Here is an 18,192-nt window from a genome sequence, read left to right on the forward strand (position 1 = left end):
AGCAAGTGCACTACTAGGTATTTACACAAATACAAGAACACAAATTCAAAGGGATACATGCACTCCAATAATTATAGCATACTATAGCCAAATTATGGAAATAGCCCAAGTGTTCATGGATGGATGAATGGATAAAGATGTATCATATAAATGCAACAGAATATTATTCAGTCAAAAAAAAAGAATGAAATCTTGTCATTTGCAGTAACATGGACAGAGCTACAGAGAACAACGCCAAGTGAAATAAGTCAGTCAGAGAGACATACACCATATGATTTCACTCGTGTGTGGAATTTAGGAAACAAAACAGAGGAGCAAAGGTGAAAGAGAAAGAAAGACAAACCCAGAAATAGAATCTCAACTGTAGAGAACCCACTGATGGTTTACTAGAAGAGAGATGGGTGGGGCACGGTGGCTAGGGATTAAGGAGTGCACTTGTCCTGATGAAATAAAATTAAATGACTATTTTTTAAAAAATTCTTGAAGATTTCAGCCTCCATGTCATGGCAGATCACTCCTTGCCTCTTCTCCACACATGCTCCCTGTCATTGAACGTCTCTTGTGCACCACTACCTCTTAAACCTGCAAGACTCTCATGAGCAAGATGTAGTTCCTGTGTCCCTGCAGATGAGGGATTGTGAAGCTTAGAGCATTCAAGAGACTTTTCCAAGGGAAATCATGGTAAACGTGGAGCAGGACTAAGCTGCACATCTGCACACACCGAAGCCCCTACCCCTTCCCTATTCCAAGAAGAGCAGCTGGTCTACCCACTGCAGGGGCCCCAGGGAGCTGGCTCTTAGCAGACACAGAGCCACCAGCAGAAAAGCAACTCACCATGCATGAGCTAACTGGGTCAGTGGCCATGGTGGCGGCACCTCAGCACCTTCATATTCCAAAAGCTGAGGGAGTCCCGTTGCCCTGTTCTGTCCATTTGGACACTTTTTCCACAGAACATCCACTTTCTTTAACACAATTTGGGTGCCCAGCCTTGACCAATGGCCATTGGGAGGCTCCCAAGAATTCCGAAGGCACTTTGCTCTTCCCCTCCCACTCACTGCTAGCTGGGAACCTATGATGACAGGAGTCTCTGGGAACAATGAGGAAGGGGTAAGAGCCTCCCAGTCTAAGTCAGGACAGCCCTCAAGAGAAAAGCTTGAATGTGCCTCAAAAGTGCATATGGCTGGCAATGCCCAAGAGCATGCCAACAATAACAAGGGGGATGGTAAGGGTGACCTTGGGCTGTGGACACCCTTCTGGGTACTGTTGGCTGAGTATTGAGCTTGACCCAATTTACTCTAACCTTAAGGTAAAGAAGGGGTGAAGGGGGATGTCATGATCTCTGAGACTTTGTACATGTCCGGGTCATTGGAGGGACTGGCCTGTCGGCACGGGCATGTCCCACTCTTGGGGACTGGGGAGTGCTGCCCTCAGGACCTGAGCCCTGGACCTACTGCTTCCAACATGGAAGACCCATCGTGGCCACCCACCCCTTCCCCACGGCAGCTCTCAAAAGCAGCCGTTCCGTGCCAGCCAGAGAGCAGGTTGACATGAGGCGTCTGTCCAGCTGCGTGTGCTCCTTAGACCCTGGCAAAAGGAGGGCATTCCCAGGTCCAGGGGATGAAAGCATCAGGGAGGCCCGAGATGGACACAGGACTCACTCTGGACAAGGAGGTGCAAAAGAAGCTGGGGCTTCCCTTCTTGTACAAAAAGCCAGATTGGCAATGAGAGTACCTTAGCTCCTGCCCATTCCTCCTGCTTCAGGTACCAGTGACCGCAGCAGCTCCACTCCTGCCAGGGAGGCACGGCCTTCACAGAGACACCTGCCCAACACCCCATACCCTCAGCAGCTGGGCAAGCTCCCGTCCTGACTCCTCATTCAGTGAGGAGACCAACGTCTGCCCTGGCTACCCCCTCGTCAACCCTTTGTCGTGTGCATTGAAGGTGCTCTGTCCCGTAGACCATGATGACCACCCCAGCCAGTCCCCTCTCAGAAACGTGGGGAACATATGAGCTGCCTTCTCGGGGCTTTGTTAACCCCACCACCACCTCTCTGGGCTGCAGGGATGAGGTGGGGACCCTGCCGGGAGCCACTGGTGTCTTCTGTTCTTTCCATAGCAGGACTTGGTGCCCCCTCCCATTGTTTTTTCATATTTGTTTGTAAGCTCCTGCCTTTTTTTCTGGTTCTTACTCCTTTTTGGACATGTCTCAGAGTCTCAGAGGAGGGAAATTCTGTTTCTTATTCCTCTCTATTCCCTTTGGTGGCTTCTCACAACTGCTGGTTTGTTGGCAACAGAAGCTCTTTACAGGTTCTGGCCTGAGAGATGAAGCAAGAAGAATTTCCTCTTGTGTTTTTGCCCATGAAGACCTTCCTTCTGGAGTAGTGTGCTCAGGAACCAGCTCCCCAATGGCAGAGGCCATCAGAGGTCAAATCTCAAATATGAATCTTCTCCCCAGGAGTGTAAGGAATGCTCTCAGTACTTGCCAGAGCGTGTCTGCATTCTGGCCATCTGGTCTACCACCGTGCCCGATTCTAGGGGAACACGACCCTGGAGTATGATTAGCTCACCGAGGCATGGCAGCACCACAGGCCTGGAAGGACATCAAGGCCCCATGCTAGCCGCTCCTAGCTCACCAGCCATTTTCAGAAGCAATTGCATGGACATGTCCTGACTGACAGGGTGCCCTCCCCACCTGCTGCAGGGGTTCAGCCTCCAGCTTGACTCCGAGTCTTGCTCAGGTCAGCTAAGTAAGCCAGGAGACACCTTCCCAGTTACCGTTCTGGAAGGGGTAGGGCCCCAGGAGCCTGCAGCTGTGGGCAGTGACTGGAAGGCCCACCAGTGAGCCCAGTCCTGACCACCCCATTACAGTGATCCTGCACTCGCTGGGGCACACACCTATAACCCCCATGTCTTTTCCCTGGAGGGCAGTGGCAGGCTCCCAGAACCAGGTCGTGGGATGCTGCAGAAAGAGCCCAGCTGGGGCTTGAGCACAGCCAGACATATGGTTTGCAGGCTCTGGAGCCAGCACAGCTGCCCTGACCCAAACTCCACATGGCTGTGCCAGGAAGAGCCAAGGATGGCAGGTCAGAGTTCTCCATGGAAGGCTCAAGAGCTTTGCCAAGCTTAGGTCCCATCCTCCACAGGGGCCCGATAGGACCCGCTGGTCTGCAAGAGCTGCACCGGATCCTGTGCAGCCAGACGGTGCCTGCAGCTGACTGGTTCTCAGCCATGGTGAGGAGGCAGGGCTAGGGACTGGGGCTGGGAGCTGGAGGCAAGGGTAGGCAGGGCATGGAGGGCACCATCCCTCCCCCAGCCAGGAACTGAAGGGCCTAGAGAGCCAGGGCAGGTGCCTCCTGAAGGGCTAGAGCAGACCCCACCCCTGGTTCCCTCAGAGGAGACGGCAGGTCCAGGGTTGAGACCCCAGCGAGCTGGAGGAAGCCCTGCCTGCGAGCCAGGAGCCACCCCTGTGAGCCCTGGAGGGAGGGCGGGCTCGGGAGGCCTGGGCATGGGGGTGCGGGGGGACCACAGGCCGTGACCCACTCCTCAACCTGCCCTGCCCCCAACCCCAGGTCCTCAGGGCCAGCCGGTTCTCACACAGGCCCAGGACTACCTCCCCCCAGGGACAGACCACTGCTCTCCTCCACTCTCCCCACCTCACTCCTGCCTCTTCTCCCTCACCTGCATCCTTCGCAGGTCACTTGGGGCCGTTGCGCTGGTCTGCCCTTACACAGGGCACCCCCACAGTGCTCCTCTGCCTCATCCCCCCGTGGGCTGATGTCCACCATGTCTGCAGAGGCCCTGTGCCCCACCATCACGGCGGGGTCTCCCCGGCACCTTGTGTCAGCCTGCTGGAGGCCGACATCACCAGCTGCACCTACACCACATTCCCCAACTTCCCTCCATTTCCCCAAGACCAGGCTAGGAACCTGGAGCCCCACCTCAGACACTCCCCTGCTCTCCCTGCGCCCACCCCCTCCCACAGGAGCCCCCATGACCTACCTGTCACCCCGAGGGCTCCCTGACCCTCTCTCAGCACCCAGGCTTCCCGCTCCTTGTGCCCCCAGGCTGGCCTAGATCCATCCTCTACACCGTACTAGACAGAACTTTCCAGAAAGAGACTCTAAACCAGGCCCACACATCTTTCCACCTCTTCGAGGGGCACATAGGCCACATTTGAATCCAGCTACACCAAGCAACGTGCCCTGCTCTCCAGACCCACGGCCAGTGTGCGGTCTTGGCCTCGGCTGTCCCTCAGCCTGCAGTCACACACACACAGACTTCTAACCTGCCAGCAAGCCCCGGGACATCATCACTCCATCCCCGTCCCCGGCTGTGTCCATGCCCCTAGCTGTTTCCCCTGCATGAGCTCACCGGCCGCACTCAGGCCGGCCCGTGGGAGCCCGTGTGGGTCTCCACCTCCCTGAACGCCACACCTGCTGGTTTGTTGGCAACAGAAGCTCAGTACTTGCCAGAGCGTGTCTGCATTCTGGCCATCTGGTCTACCACCGTGCCCGATTCTAGGGGAACACGACCCTGGAGTATGATTAGCTCACCGAGGCATGGCAGCACCACAGGCCTGGAAGGACATCAAGGCCCCATGCTAGCCGCTCCTAGCTCACCAGCCATTTTCAGAAGCAATTGCATGGACATGTCCTGACTGACAGGGTGCCCTCCCCACCTGCTGCAGGGGTTCAGCCTCCAGCTTGACTCCGAGTCTTGCTCAGGTCAGCTAAGTAAGCCAGGAGACACCTTCCCAGTTACCGTTCTGGAAGGGGTAGGGCCCCAGGAGCCTGCAGCTGTGGGGGACCTGCAGGTCCCAGCGCCCAGCCCCAGGTCTGATGCGTGGGGTCAGGGGAGAGCGGCCTGTAGAGGTGGGAGGGCCACCCCCGTGGAGCATCGAGCCCCTGCACCCGCCCCACAGCCAGGGGCATGCGGAGCTGGAAACCCTCCTCCAGGACCCGCAGTCCCGGCAGACAAGCACAGCCCTGGCCCCCAGGAGCCTGTTCATGAGGGACAGTGAACAGGCAGAGTCCACAGGGTAGCTGCTTCTGGGTCCACAGACCTGGCCAGGGGGAAGGCAGCCTCAACAGCTGAGCCTCAGGCAGGCCCCCTGGGGCCCGGCTGGCGGGAGTCATGCCCCCTCCAGGTAGGCCATGGACCTGGGTGCGGCCCTGCTGGCAGCAGCCGCCGGCCTTTTCGGACCACACGGCTCAGATGCAGGAGGCCTGTGGGCACAGCCCTGAGTCTACTGTTATTTCTGAAAAATAAAAGGAAAACGGACACAGGAAGGCCTTCAATATTCTGATGATTGCTAGTGGTGGCAAATTGCTGCTGAGTCAAGAATGGCTGGAGGATGGAGGTCTGTGGCCCCATCTTCCCTTGCGCCTGCCTTAGGGCCTTTGGGGATTTGGCTGAGCCAGGAACCACAGCGCTACCTGGGGCCACAGTGATTTACAACCCTACAGAAACCCCGTGTGGGAGCACTCCAGGGGCTGACGGGTGCTCACCCTCCCGGCTCCCCACAGACCCGCAGGGGCGGGGGGAACCCGAGAAAGCTGGAGGAGGGGTGCTTAGCCCCCCCAGAAGGCGAGGGGACTTTCAAGTGGACATGACACAGCCAGGGGGACGGCCTGGGTGACTGATGGGCTGGGGGAGGGGTGGTGTGGGCAGCGGCCTGGATACTGGGGGTGGGGGTGGGAGCTTGGTCCCGCTTGGTCAGGCGGGGCGTGCAACCCTGGGCCACGAGCAGTGAGGGCCATCGCAAGGCTGTTCGGGGAGAAAGTGACCTCAGGCCCCACGTGAGTCGGGTGTCAGGAAGGACATCAAATGCCAGGCCAGTGCATTGAGTGCAGGAGGGAATGTGTGGGGGCACAGGGTGGGCCGTTTCTTCCAGCAGGAAGCAGACTTTCCGGCCCCTGGGGCTCCCTGGGGACCCTGGCTGGTGGGGGCTTCTGCAGGCCTCAGCACTGGGACAGTGCACTGTGCGTATGCTCACTTCGACACCTGGGGCCAGGGTGCACTGGTCACGGTCTCCTCAGGTGAGTCTGCTCTCCCACGCTGAGCCAGGGCAAGCCTGCTCTGTGTCTCGACTCGGGGTGGGAGGTCAGGTGGGTTTTTGTATGGGAGACGTAGATGGGCAGAGGATGTGCTACTGGGATTTGGATCACTGGAGCCGGGGGCAGGGCGGCAGGGTCCCTCTGGGTTCCGGGCCCCGTGGGGACTAGACTCAGCAGCGGAGCCCCTGGTGGCAAGGGAGCCGAGGGCCAGGCAGACAGAAGCCCCGGCACAGGCGTTGGCCGGGAAGCAGAAGTGTGGGGCTGGGTTTTCGGTGTGCGGGGGCTGGGCGGCTGCATCAGCGTGGCTATGGCTACTTCGATGTTTGGGGCCAGGGCACCCTGGTCACCATCTCCTCAGGTAAGAGGGCCTTCCGTCTGCCCCGTCCGTCCCAGCCCTGGGGCAGAAGTCTCCCGAGACGCCCTGGTCTCCGCAGGGCCGTGTGGGGAGCCCAGTGGACTGCTCCTGAGGCCGTGAGGTCCTCACTGTAGGGAACAGGGGTTGGCAGAGGGGGCTCTGTGTCTGGGGTGTGCAGACCTGAGGACGGAGGGCATCCGCCAAGGCTGGGCAGCCGGGCAGGGGTGAGGTTTTTGTACACCCCCTAACGGCGCCCTTGGCAATGTGACAACTTTACATACTGGGGCCAGGGGACCCTGGTCACCGTGTCCTCAGGTGAGTCCTCACAGCCCTTCTCGCTTCTCTCTCTCTGGGGCTTTTTGCTGCATTTGGGGGGAAAATTACGGTGTCTGGGTCTGGGATTTGGAAGGACTGGGGCAGCCGGTGCCCCAGGAAGGGGCCAGCGGGCCAGCAGCTGCCTGCCTTCCTGGCTCTCGGCCACCCTTGCCTCCTGGGGCCGTCCTGTCGGCCCCACCGGGTGGGCTTTGAGGTCCGAGGCCTTAGCGGGGCCGACTTCTTGTCTGGGGTCCCCACACAGTTGTCACTTTGTGACAACTCGTTCTACAACTGGGGCCAGGGGACCCTGGTCACCGTGTCCTCAGGTGGGTCTTCAGTCTCCCCCTCTGGCTGCACTTGGGGGGATCAGGCTGTTGGGGTTCCTGGGGGCCAGGAAGGGGACAGAGACAGGGGCCTGGAGATCGCCCTGCCTTGAGGACGGCTGCAATCAGGGACACGGCGGCTTCTTTGGTCAGTCCGGCTACATTGTCCAGGACTTCTTGGGGGCCACGGCAACTGTGGCATGATCAGTGGAATTGGGTTCTCCGCAGCTGTGGCCCTTGGGGTGGACTGGACTTCGGAGTCCCAGTTAGGGGCTGTCAGCTTGCAGTCAGGCGGCCCAGGCAGGCAGTGGTCTGGCTTCTGTAGGGTCTCAGGGGTAGTGGTGGGGGAGCAGGGCCGGTGGAGGGTGACTTGGAGGATCGGCTTCCATGTGGCCCGGAGACCGTGCAGGCCTCTGAGTCAGGGCAAGGCCGGACCAGGCCCCCGGGGTTTTGGTGGGATGCGCATGGCGATTTCACCACTGTGATTACTATGGTATGGACTACTGGGGCCAGGGGACCTCAGTCACCGTGTCCTCAGGTAAGAGCGGCCCTCCCAGGGCCTTTATTTTCTGCTCCTTTCTGTGGGATTCTCTGAGCATCAGTGGTGGGTCCTCGGGACATGCCCCCCAGGGGCAGCCTGGCCGGGAGGGTACAGGGACCGGGTGACTTCGGGACTTCTGAGCCTCTTGATTTTCTGATGCGTTCTTAAAACTAGAATAATACCAGAATGCCCAGAGCAGTAACTGAGCCCCTGCAGAGGGGGCTGGAGGCTGGGCCGGCCACAAGTGGGCCGGGAGCCCTGTGGCCATAGGGCCTTGCGGCCGTGGTCGGCGCCGCCCGGCTCTTAGACTCTGGTGTCGGCTGAGGAGTGTGCCGGGCTAGCTGTGTTTGCAGGACCACCAGGTTCGCCCCACATAGAGCGACAGTGAAAGACTCTCCTCGGAATTAGGAGTGATGTTCTGGGCTAGACTGTTTACGATTCTTGGTCAGGAACAGAGCCGTCCGGGCCAGGAGGGACGCAGAGTCCCGGTGCCCCTAAAGGGCAGGTCTGGGGGGCCAGGGAGCTCGGCTCCAGGCAGTCAGCGTCCAAGGGAAGGTGGCTTGCTCCTCCTCCATGTGTGATTACTACACATGCAAGGACAGGGTATCTTTGAGGTGGCTCCTGAGAAAAACAGTGGAGAAAACTGTGACTTTAAAATGTCAGAGATTTTTGAGTATATTAGACTTTTTAATTGTATCGGGCAATTAACAACCCAGAATCATGTCTTTCTGGAGTCGATCCAAGAAATAGTACCCCGGTGCTGTCAACCCCCCGCCAGAGCTGAGTTTTGATGGTGAGAAACTAAGCTTAATTTTGTATTTAATTCAGCGATTCTAGAAGTGGCGGTGCTGAGGTAGCTGAGGCGCGGTGAGTGGCCAGGCACCTGCAGGTGGCAGGAAGCAGGTCGCAGGGACTGGCTATTTTAGGAAGCAAGAAAACACACTTGGCAAATTTATAGTTTGTGGTTAGCAGAAGTGGTTTTCGGTGGTTTTGCCCAGCCCCGCGAGGCTGAACACAGCCATGGTGCAAAACAACACCTGTGCAATCTGCGTTTCTAAAATAAGGCCAAAACGCTGGCAGGAGCCCAGACGCTTCCTTTTTTAACCATCTGAATTTACTTTTTCGGTCTTAGCTCACCAACATCTGAATTATACTCATTTCCAAAGTAAGACGTTTAAGAAATTAAACTGGTCTCGGGGACAGTTTACAATGCGTTCGTGTAAGGCTTTTTTAATTAGTTGTATCCGCAAACGGTTGTTAACCTCAAACCACCTTCCAGCGTCCCGAAACACGGTTTTTTGCAATCGCTGCGTTCGCAGTATTCTAAGTTGGACGATTTTCTCTTCGTGCTGAAGAGGCACGTAGATATTCTGAAAAAGTTTGCAGACCTCTTTTCAAGCATTCCTGTGGGGACAGGTTTTAGGTGAAACGTGTGTGATTGTCCAGAATGAGTTCAGTAAAGCGTGTCGCTTGTTGGACTAAGAGGAAGTCCAGTCAGGTCTCGACTCAGAAAAGAACTCTGCCGGGCCCCCGGGCTGACGGAGCCCCAGTGGAGGGCCCGCCTGGCCCCCCGCACCCCGTGGCTTCTGCCACCCAGCCAACCGGCTATGCTTCGACCAGCCGACTTTAATGGATTCGGAGGAATTCTTCAAAGACCCCCACGGTGACCAGGGAGACAAGCTGGTAAGAGAGAAGTTTGTTATCTGACGTTTGGTTTCTGCTTGGTGAGGAATCAGTCTGTAACGACTGCTCAGTGAGACAATGAGATTGATTTTTATGAGTCCCGGAGTGACCATCGTCTTGGTCACTCACAATTTAGCTTTCTCTAAAGATCATTTCAAGGAAACAGTTGGAAGAGCTGCCCCGTGGCTTCTTAGCTATTGATCCCACGGCTCAGACGCTCTGACATAGAGAGCCCCTTACACTATCTTTCGGTTGTAAACGTGGCTTTGGGTGTGAGGTCATTACTATGCATTTGAAAGTAGTCTACTGCCTTGTAAAGACCTTTAGGATAAAGAACAGAATGAGAAGTGCAAATTCAGATAAGATGCATCTTTGGTCATATTTCATGATGATTTTTATTTAGAGGGAACTTAGCTAAAGTCGGGGACCTACTTTAGACTCAGAAGGCAGGAGTTCAGCTAAGGGCAAGTGCCCAGGCGGGTGAAGCCCGTGAGGGGACAGTCCCGAGCACCCTTATGTCAGCCCAGAAGCAGCACAGCCTATTCTAAAGCAAAGATGGGCTTTTCACCCTGATGACAGCAAACACTCCTCAATCCCTGTAAAGTGTCCTGACGAATTTTAACTGGCTAGGAAGTATTTTATCCAGGACACTGAGGTGGGAGTGATCAATGATGCTTGGGCACCAAGAGCCAGCTCAGACTGAGGCCATGACAAAATCGGGGGTCCCACTGGAGAAATCCACAAGGACTCACAGGGTGGAAAAGGCAGGAGTAAGCACCAGAAGGAACTGACCCGGGGCCAGGCCCATCCATACAGGTTTCCTGGATAAGATGGCTTTAGCTTCAAGGCAAGCAGGTCCGGTGGTCTGAAATTTTCTAGCCAGTCCCAGGCCTGGGCTTTCGGGACTGCACTACACAGGACTATACTGGGCTGCCCAAAGCAGTCCTTAGCTGAGCTGGACCAAACCAGATTGAACTGGCACTTCTGAGCTGAACCAGACTGAGCTGGGCTGAACTGGGCTGAGCTGGGCTGAGCTGGGTTGAGTGAGCTGGGCTGAGCTGAGCTGGGCTGGGTGAGCTGACCCGGGCTGGGTATGCTGGGCTGGGCTGAGCTGAACTGAGCTGAGCCGGGCTGAGCTGGGCTTAACTGGGCTGAGCTGGGCTGAGTGAGCTGAGCTGAACTGGGTGAGCAGGGCTGAGCTAGGCTGAGCTGAGCTGGGCTGAGCTGGGCTGAGCTGGGTAAACTGGGCTGAGCTAGGCTAAGCTGGGTAAGCTGGGCTGAGCTGGGCTAAGCTGAACCGGGCTGGGTGAGCTGGGCTGGGCTGAGCTGGGCTGGGTGAGCTGACCCGGGCTGGGTATGCTGGGCTGGGCTGAGCTGAACTGAGCTGAGCTGGGTGAGCTGACCCGGGCTGGGTGAGCTGAGCTGAGCTGAGCTGGACTGAGCTGAGCTGGGTGAGCTGAGCTGAGCTAGGCTGAGCCGGGCTGAGCCAGGCTGAGCCAGGCTGAGCTGGGCTGAGCCAGGCTGAGCTGGGCTGAGTTGAACCAAGCTAGGTGAGCTGGGCTGAGCTGGACTGAGCTGAACCAGGCTAGGTGAGCTGGGCTGAGCTAGGCTGAGCTGAGCTGGGCTGAGCTGGGCTGAACTGGGCTGAGCCGTGCTGAGCTGGGCTGAGCTGAGCTGGGTGAGCTGAGCTGAGCTAGGCTGAGCCGGGCTGAGCCAGGCTGAGCCAGGCTGAGCTGGGCTGAGTTGAACCAGGCTAGGTGAGCTGGGCTGAGCTGGACTGAGCTGAACCAGGCTAGGTGAGCTGGGCTGAGCTGAGCTGAGCTGGGCTGAGCTGGGCTTAACTGGGCTGAGCTGGGCTGAGTGAGCTGAGCTGAGCTGGGTGAGCAGGGCTGAGCTAGGCTGAGCTGAGCTGGGCTGAGCTGGGCTGAGCTGGGTAAACTGGGCTGAGCTAGGCTAAGCTGGGTAAGCTGGGCTGAGCTGGGCTAAGCTGAACCGGGCTGGGTGAGCTGGGCTGGGCTGAGCTGGGCTGGGTGAGCTGACCCGGGCTGGGTATGCTGGGCTGGGCTGAGCTGAACTGAGCTGAGCTGGGTGAGCTGACCCGGGCTGGGTGAGCTGAGCTGAGCTGAGCTGGACTGAGCTGAGCTGGGTGAGCTGGGCTGAGCTGAACTGGGCTGAGCTGAGCTGGGTGAGCTGAGCTGAGCTAGGCTGAGCCGGGCTGAGCCGGGCTGAGCCGGGCTGAGCTGGGCTGAGTTGAACCAGGCTAGGTGAGCTGGGCTGAGCTGAGCTGAGCTGGGCTGAGCTGGGCTTAACTGGGCTGAGCTGGGCTGAGTGAGCTGAGCTGAGCTGGGTGAGCAGGGCTGAGCTAGGCTGAGCTGAGCTGGGCTGAGCTGGGCTGAGCTGGGTAAACTGGGCTGAGCTAGGCTAAGCTGGGTAAGCTGGGCTGAGCTGGGCTAAGCTGAACCGGGCTGGGTGAGCTGGGCTGGGCTGAGCTGGGCTGGGTGAGCTGACCCGGGCTGGGTATGCTGGGCTGGGCTGAGCTGAACTGAGCTGAGCTGGGTGAGCTGACCCGGGCTGGGTGAGCTGAGCTGAGCTGAGCTGGACTGAGCTGAGCTGGGTGAGCTGAGCTTAATTGGGCTGAGCTGGGCTGGGTGAGCTAAGCTGAGCTGGGTAAGCTGGGCTGAGCTAGGCTGAGCTGAGCTGGGCTGAGCTGGGCTGAGCTAGGCTGAGCTGGGTAAGCTGGGCTGAGCTGGGCTGAGCTGAACCGGGCTGGGTGAGCTGGACTGGGCTGAGCTGAGTGAGCTGAGCTGAGCCGGGTAAGCTGGGCTGAGCTGGGCTGAGATGAACTGGGCTGGGTGAGCTGGGCTGGGCTGAGCTAAGTCTGGGTGAGCTGAGCCGGGCTGAGCTGGGCTGAGCCGGGCTGAGCTGAACCAGGCTGGGTGAGCTGGGCTGAGCTGAGCTGGGTGAGTTGGGCTGAGCTGAGCTGAGCTGGGTGAGCTGGGTGAGTTGGACTGAGCTAGGCTGAGCTGTGCTGGGTGAGCTGACCTGGGCTGGGTGAGCTGAGCTGAGCTGGGTGAGCTGAGCTGAGCTGGGTAAACTGGGCTGAGCTGGGCTGGGTGAGCTGAGCTGAGCTGAACCAGGCTAGGTGAGCTGGGCTGAGCGAGCTGGGCCAGGTGAGCTGGGTGAGTTGGGCTGAGCTGGGCTGAGCTGAGCTGGGTGAGCTGGGCTGAGCTAGCCTGAGCTGGGGTGGGTGAGCTGACCTGGGCTGGGTGAGCTGAGCTGAGCTGGGTGAGCTGAGCTGAGCTTGGTGAGCTGGGCTGAGCTGACCTGGATGAGCTCAGGTGAGCTGGGCTGAGCTGGGCTGAGCTGAACCAGGCTGGGTGAGCTGAGCTGAGCTGAGCTGGGCTGGGTAAGCTGAGCTGAACTAGGCTGAGCTGGGCTAGGCTGGGCTGAGCTGGGCTGAGGTAGACTGAGTAGAACCAGTCTGGGTGAGCTGGGCTGAGCTGAACCAGGCTGGGTGAACTGGGCTAAACTGGGTTGAATTGAGCTAAACTGGGCCAAGCTGGCCTGAGCTGGGCTGGACTCTGCTGGGCTGAGCTGAGCTGAACTGGGCTGATCTGGGCTGGGCTAGGTGATCTGGGCTAAGCTGAAGGGGGCTGGGTGAGATGAGCTGAGCTGGATGGAGCTGGGCTGAGCTGAGCTGAGCTAGGCTGGGCTGGGCTGAATTGGGCTGTGGTAGGCTGAACTAGACTGGTCTGGGTGAGCCGAGCTGAGCTCGATGGAGCTGGGCTGAACCAGGCTGGGCTGAGCTGGCCTGGGTGAGCTGGGCTGCGCTGAATTGGGCTGAGTTGGGCTATGCTTGGTGCATTTAGCTGATTAGCCAGGGTCACTGAGCTGGTCCAGCAAAAATGGACTGGCTGAGCTGGCTTGGCTCAGAGGTGTTTGATGTCCTAGTTTGGGCTAGATTCACCTGCATTGGGCCATTCAGTTTTAGTTGGGCTGAGCTGGCCTTGCTGGACTGTCCTGACTAACATTGGTCTGACCTCAATGACCCGGTTGTGCTAAGAACAGGCCAAGGGGAGTCTGCATGGTCCGACTCTTCACATACATACCGTCCACTGACCCTAGACACACCGGCCAGAGCTAGGGGCCTGGCTGGGGGGCTCCTCTTGATGCCCTCAACCTGCGTCACAGACAGCTCACAGGGCTTGCAGCTGAGCATACCAGTCTGGCTCTGGTGTCTCAGAGGGAAGGCAGCACTGGCCGAGCCATCCTGAGCTGGGAGCCAGGGTACCAGAGTGCTCGAGGATAAGGCAGAGGTCACGTCTTCCCCCAGCTTCTCGCAAGTGCAGAGCTGGGCTTTTGCGGCTGGGTGGGGGCTGCTGCGCCTCCCTTTCCCAACTGGACTCGGCCTCCGCCCAGCTGCCCGCTGCACTGTTGGTCCAGGCTGGGGAGGCCGTGAGGCCAGCCCTTGTGGCAGTGGGGTGAGGGGGCCACGGGGCTGGCTCAGGCCTGCCTGGCGGAGCATGGGAAGAAGACACCTTGTCACTCAACTCCTGTCCCTCTCTGGTCCTCAGAGAGTCTGTCCCCTCCAAACATCTTCCCCCTCATCACCTGTGAGAGCTTCCCATCTGATGAGACCCTGGTGGCCATGGGCTGCCTGGCCCGGGACTTCCTGCCCAACTCCATCACCTTCTCCTGGAACTACCAGAACAGCAGTGAGGTCAGCAACCAGGACATCAAGAACTTCCCTTCGGTTCTGAGAGAGGGCAAGTACGTGGCTACCTCCCAGGTGTTCCTGCCCTCCGTGGACATCTTCCAGGGCTCTGATGAGTATCTCACATGCAAGGTCAAGCACCCCAACGGTAACAAATCCGTGAAAGTGCCCCTACCAGGTGAGAGCCAGGGCCTCCTACCCATGGCCGGGAGGGCAGGGTGAGGCCACGTGAGCTGACACCTTGTCCCCCTCCCAGCCCCGGATGGAATTCTGTCCCCCAACGTGACCGTCTTCATCCCGCCCCGCGATGCCTTCTCCGGCAACAGCCAGCGCACGTCCCAGCTCCTCTGCCAGGCCAGAGGTTTCAGCCCCAAGGAGATCTCCGTGTCCTGGTTTCGTGATGGAAAGCAGATCGAGTCCGGCATCGACACCAGCAAGGTGGAGGCTGAGGACAAAGTGTCCGGGTCTGTGACCTACAGGGTCCTCAGCATGCTGACCATCACCGAGAGCGCCTGGCTCAGCCAGAACGTGTTCACCTGCCGAGTGGAGCACAGTGGAGAGATCTCCGAGAAGAATGTGTCCTCCATGTGCACCCCCAGTGAGTGCTCTGGCCCCTAGTGCAGCCCCTCAGGGTGGGGGTCCCTCACACACACCACGGGTGTCCACTTGGGCCAGCAGCTCCCTGAGCCTTGGCTTCCCAGAGTGGCCAAGGGCAGGGAGGTGGGGGCCCATTATGCCCCTCTAGTGGGTCCTTGGGGCTCAGGAAGGCTCAGTGTGAATTCAGCCTATGTTCTTTGGGGAAAATCTCCACCTTTGCCTGATTTCACATCCAACCGGTCACTGACACAAACTCTCTCCTGATCTAGATTCACCCGTCGGCATCAGCATCTTCACCATCCCCCCCTCCTTTGCCGACATCTTCCTCACCAAGTCGGCCAAGCTGTCCTGCCTGGTCACAGACCTGGCCACCTATGACAGCCTGACCATCTCCTGGACCCGCCAGAATGGCGAGCCTCTGAAGACCCACACCAACATCTCTGAGAGCCACCCCAACATCACCTTCAGTGCCATGGGGGAGGCCACGGTTTGTGTGGAGGACTGGGAGTCAGGAGAACAGTTCACCTGCACGGTGACCCACACGGATCTGCCCTCGCCTCTGAAGAAGACCATCTCCAGGCCCAAGGGTAGGGGCCCACTCCTCCTCTGCCCCAGGACCCTCCAGGGCCTCCGGGGGTCTCTCCCCAGTGGCCCCCTGCCTGAGCTCACCACTGTCTTTCCTCCCACAGAGGTTGTCAAGCACATGCCATCTGTGTATGTCCTGCCACCAAGCCGGGAGCAGCTGAGCCTGCGGGAGTTGGCCTCGGTCACCTGCCTGGTGAAGGGCTTCTCTCCCCCAGACGTGTTTGTGCAGTGGCTGCAGAAGGGGCAGCCCATGTCCCCCAACAGCTACGTGACCAGTGCCCCGACACCCGAGCCGCAAGGCCCCGGCCTCTACTTTGTCCACAGCACCCTGACCGTGAGTGAGGAGGACTGGAGCGCCGGGGAGACCTACACCTGTGTTGTAGGCCACGAGGCCCTGCCCCACGTGGTGACCGAGAGGAGCGTGGACAAGTCCACCGGTAAACCCACTCTGTACAACGTGTCCCTGGTCTTGTCTGACACAGCCAGCACCTGCTACTGACCACCGGGCCGCCACCCTCCGGTGGATCACGCAGCCCCTGGCTGACCCATCGCTGTGTGTGCCTGTGTACAAACTAACCTTGTCAATGGGGTGACGTGGCATTTTATCAAAATTAGAAATAAAAACATCCATTCAAAGACACTTGTCCTGAGTAAGCGCTGGTCTCGCCTGCCGGGGCCGCAACTGTGCTGTCCCCACCCCCAGACCACCCTCCACCACCGTCCCTGCCCCCACCCAGCTTCTGGAAGTCCCTGTGCTCCTTGCAGACCAAGCCCATGCTCACCGCTCCTGTAGCTGCTCCCACGGCCACATGGGTGTGCAACGCGCACACCAGATATGGGTGCACCTCCATTAGACACACGGGTACACACGGATACACGTGTGTATGACACGCACACACATGGACACATGTGCACACTCACCCACACACGTGGACATGTACACACACGCACACACAGTCACACACACGCGCGCGCACACGCGTCCCAGCCCTCGCACACCCGTGGTCCCTCAGTGCCTCTGGCAGGAACTTCTGCCCTGTCCAGTCGTGTCACTTTCTGTGGGGCTTTGTGCCCAAGCTCTGCTTGTCCCTCTGTCTCAGCTTGGAGGTCTGGACTCTGACCATGGCCACCATTCCTGGGCCTGGAGCCAAGGGAAGCCCCTGCCCGTGCCCAGGCTCTTGAAGGCAGCAGTGCCACGGGCAAATGGGGCTGGGCCCATCCTGACAGAGCAGGCAGTGCATGGACATCGGCCCCAGAGGCAGAGAGGCTGTTCCTGGAGGCTCCTCCTCACAGGGGTAGGCTGCAGAGAGCCTGGTCTGAGTGGAGAGCCCCTGCAAACAGCCAGCCCTGGAAATGGTGGAAAATGAGGCCCCAGGCGCAGAAGTGAGGGAGTACAGACCTGGTGGGCAGAGAGGAGCAGGGCCCCGAGCGGGATCTCCTCTGCCAACAGCCACAGGCAGCCCAGCCCCTCTGGGCTGCCTCCAAGACCCTCTGTGCACCCCAGGCCCTTGGGAGCCTCAGCTCCAGATGCCCCAAAGGGGCCAGTTATGCAGGGGCTGCAGACCCCACTGAAAGTCCTCAGCCTGTCCACCCCAGTGTCACCCTCCATGGAGCCTCAGGGTTCTATCTGAGCCCTTAGCCCTCAAGGACTGGCAGGGCAGACACCCGGCCAGGGCCCCACACGGGCTCTCCCACCGGCCATGCACTCTGAAACGGAAAGACAGTGAGCAGGAATCTCAGTAGGAATCAAGGACGTTCCCCTCGGGCCCAGATGCGTGCCAGCCCCGCTGGCTTCAGGGGCACACCCACACCCCAGACCACAGCCGGCAGGAGGCCCTGCTCCCTGCCTCTCTCCTGGGTGGCCTTGGCTGTGCGGCCGTGCCCCGCTCCAGCCCGGCCCCTGTGTCTGTGTTGTTCTGCCGCGCTCTCTGCCACCCCATGGCTCCCATGCAAGGTGCTCAGGGTCACCCCCTGCTTTGCTTTGGCCACATTCTGCCTCTACCTCACCCTCTGCCTCAGGCTGCCAAGGCCCAGCTAGTGCCGGGCTTAGACGCTTCCCAGCTGAGCCCAGGAGCCCTCGGCCCCACAAGGCGAGTGTGGAGGAGACTGTGGGGCTGGGAGCCATGCGTACCCACTCGCCCCCTCCCCACCCCACCTGGCCCCCCCGGGGCAGCACAGTTGAGGCCCAAGGGCGGCTCTGGGGCCAAGCCCTGCTGCAGGGCGGCCTGACCCCTCTGTGCTGTGTTCCATGCAGGGGGGGAGGTGAGCGCCGATGAGGAAGGCTTCGAGAACCTGAACACCATGGCGTCCACCTTCATTGTTCTCTTCCTCCTCAGCGTCTTCTATAGCACAACAGTGACACTGTTCAAGGTAGCCGCAGGACGGGCACGGGGGCGGGCGGGAGGCTCACGTGGCCCAGGGCAGCGGGGACACAGCTCACGCGGTCTGTCGTCTGCAGGTGAAATGACCGGCCGGCCAAGAACATCAGAGGCCTGGGACGTGGATCCAGGGGCAGCCCGTGGAGCCCGTCAGCTGGTCCTCAGACCTGCCCCACGCTGCCCCCTCGCGCTTCCAGCTCCAAGACGCGGCCGCACGTCTTCGAGTCCGCTCCGAGCCTTGTTTTGCAATGTACACGCATGTTACCTTCAAATAAACATGTATATTTTATCTGAAAAAACTGCTTCCTTGTGCAGGCTTTTTGTCCCAAAGTGCACTCCCTGTGTGTGTCGAGTGTGTGTCAAGGGCCCGTGGGAAAGGGAGGTCCGTCTGCACACAAGCCTGCCAGAGGACATGCCAGGGAAGGGGGCCCGGTGGTGGGACCCAGGGTCTCGGGCACGTCCCATCTGCTGAAGGACACAGCCGAGCTGGGCACAGTCCCAGGCCTGACCTCCTGGACATGGCGGGACCCAGGAGCCAGGCTTGGACCTCGGGGGGTTTGTGTGCAACCGCGCGACGCACAGTCCCCGTCTCCATCCCAGCCGGCCTGGCCGCCCGACGGGCTTGTGCCACCCTTTGTGGTGTCTG

General features: G+C 59.5%; 1 gene segment (V, D, J or C); it reads left to right on the top strand.

Annotated features, from left to right (window-relative positions):
• Positions 1-6,342: 6,342 nt before the first annotated feature.
• On the top strand, positions 6,343-17,845 carry LOC114202730 (immunoglobulin heavy constant mu-like). The segment is given in 7 exon segments: positions 6,343-6,413; positions 13,847-14,164; positions 14,243-14,584; positions 14,853-15,170; positions 15,273-15,605; positions 17,423-17,538; positions 17,627-17,845. Coding segments are annotated over 6 exon segments (1,362 nt in total).
• Positions 17,846-18,192: the final 347 nt, after the last annotated feature.

The sequence above is a fragment of the Eumetopias jubatus genome, unplaced genomic scaffold (assembly GCF_037043125.1).
Source record: "Eumetopias jubatus isolate StellerSeaLion01/CBP00866 unplaced genomic scaffold, mEumJub1_p1.0 scaffold_7, whole genome shotgun sequence".
Taxonomy (NCBI): domain Eukaryota; kingdom Metazoa; phylum Chordata; class Mammalia; order Carnivora; family Otariidae; genus Eumetopias; species Eumetopias jubatus.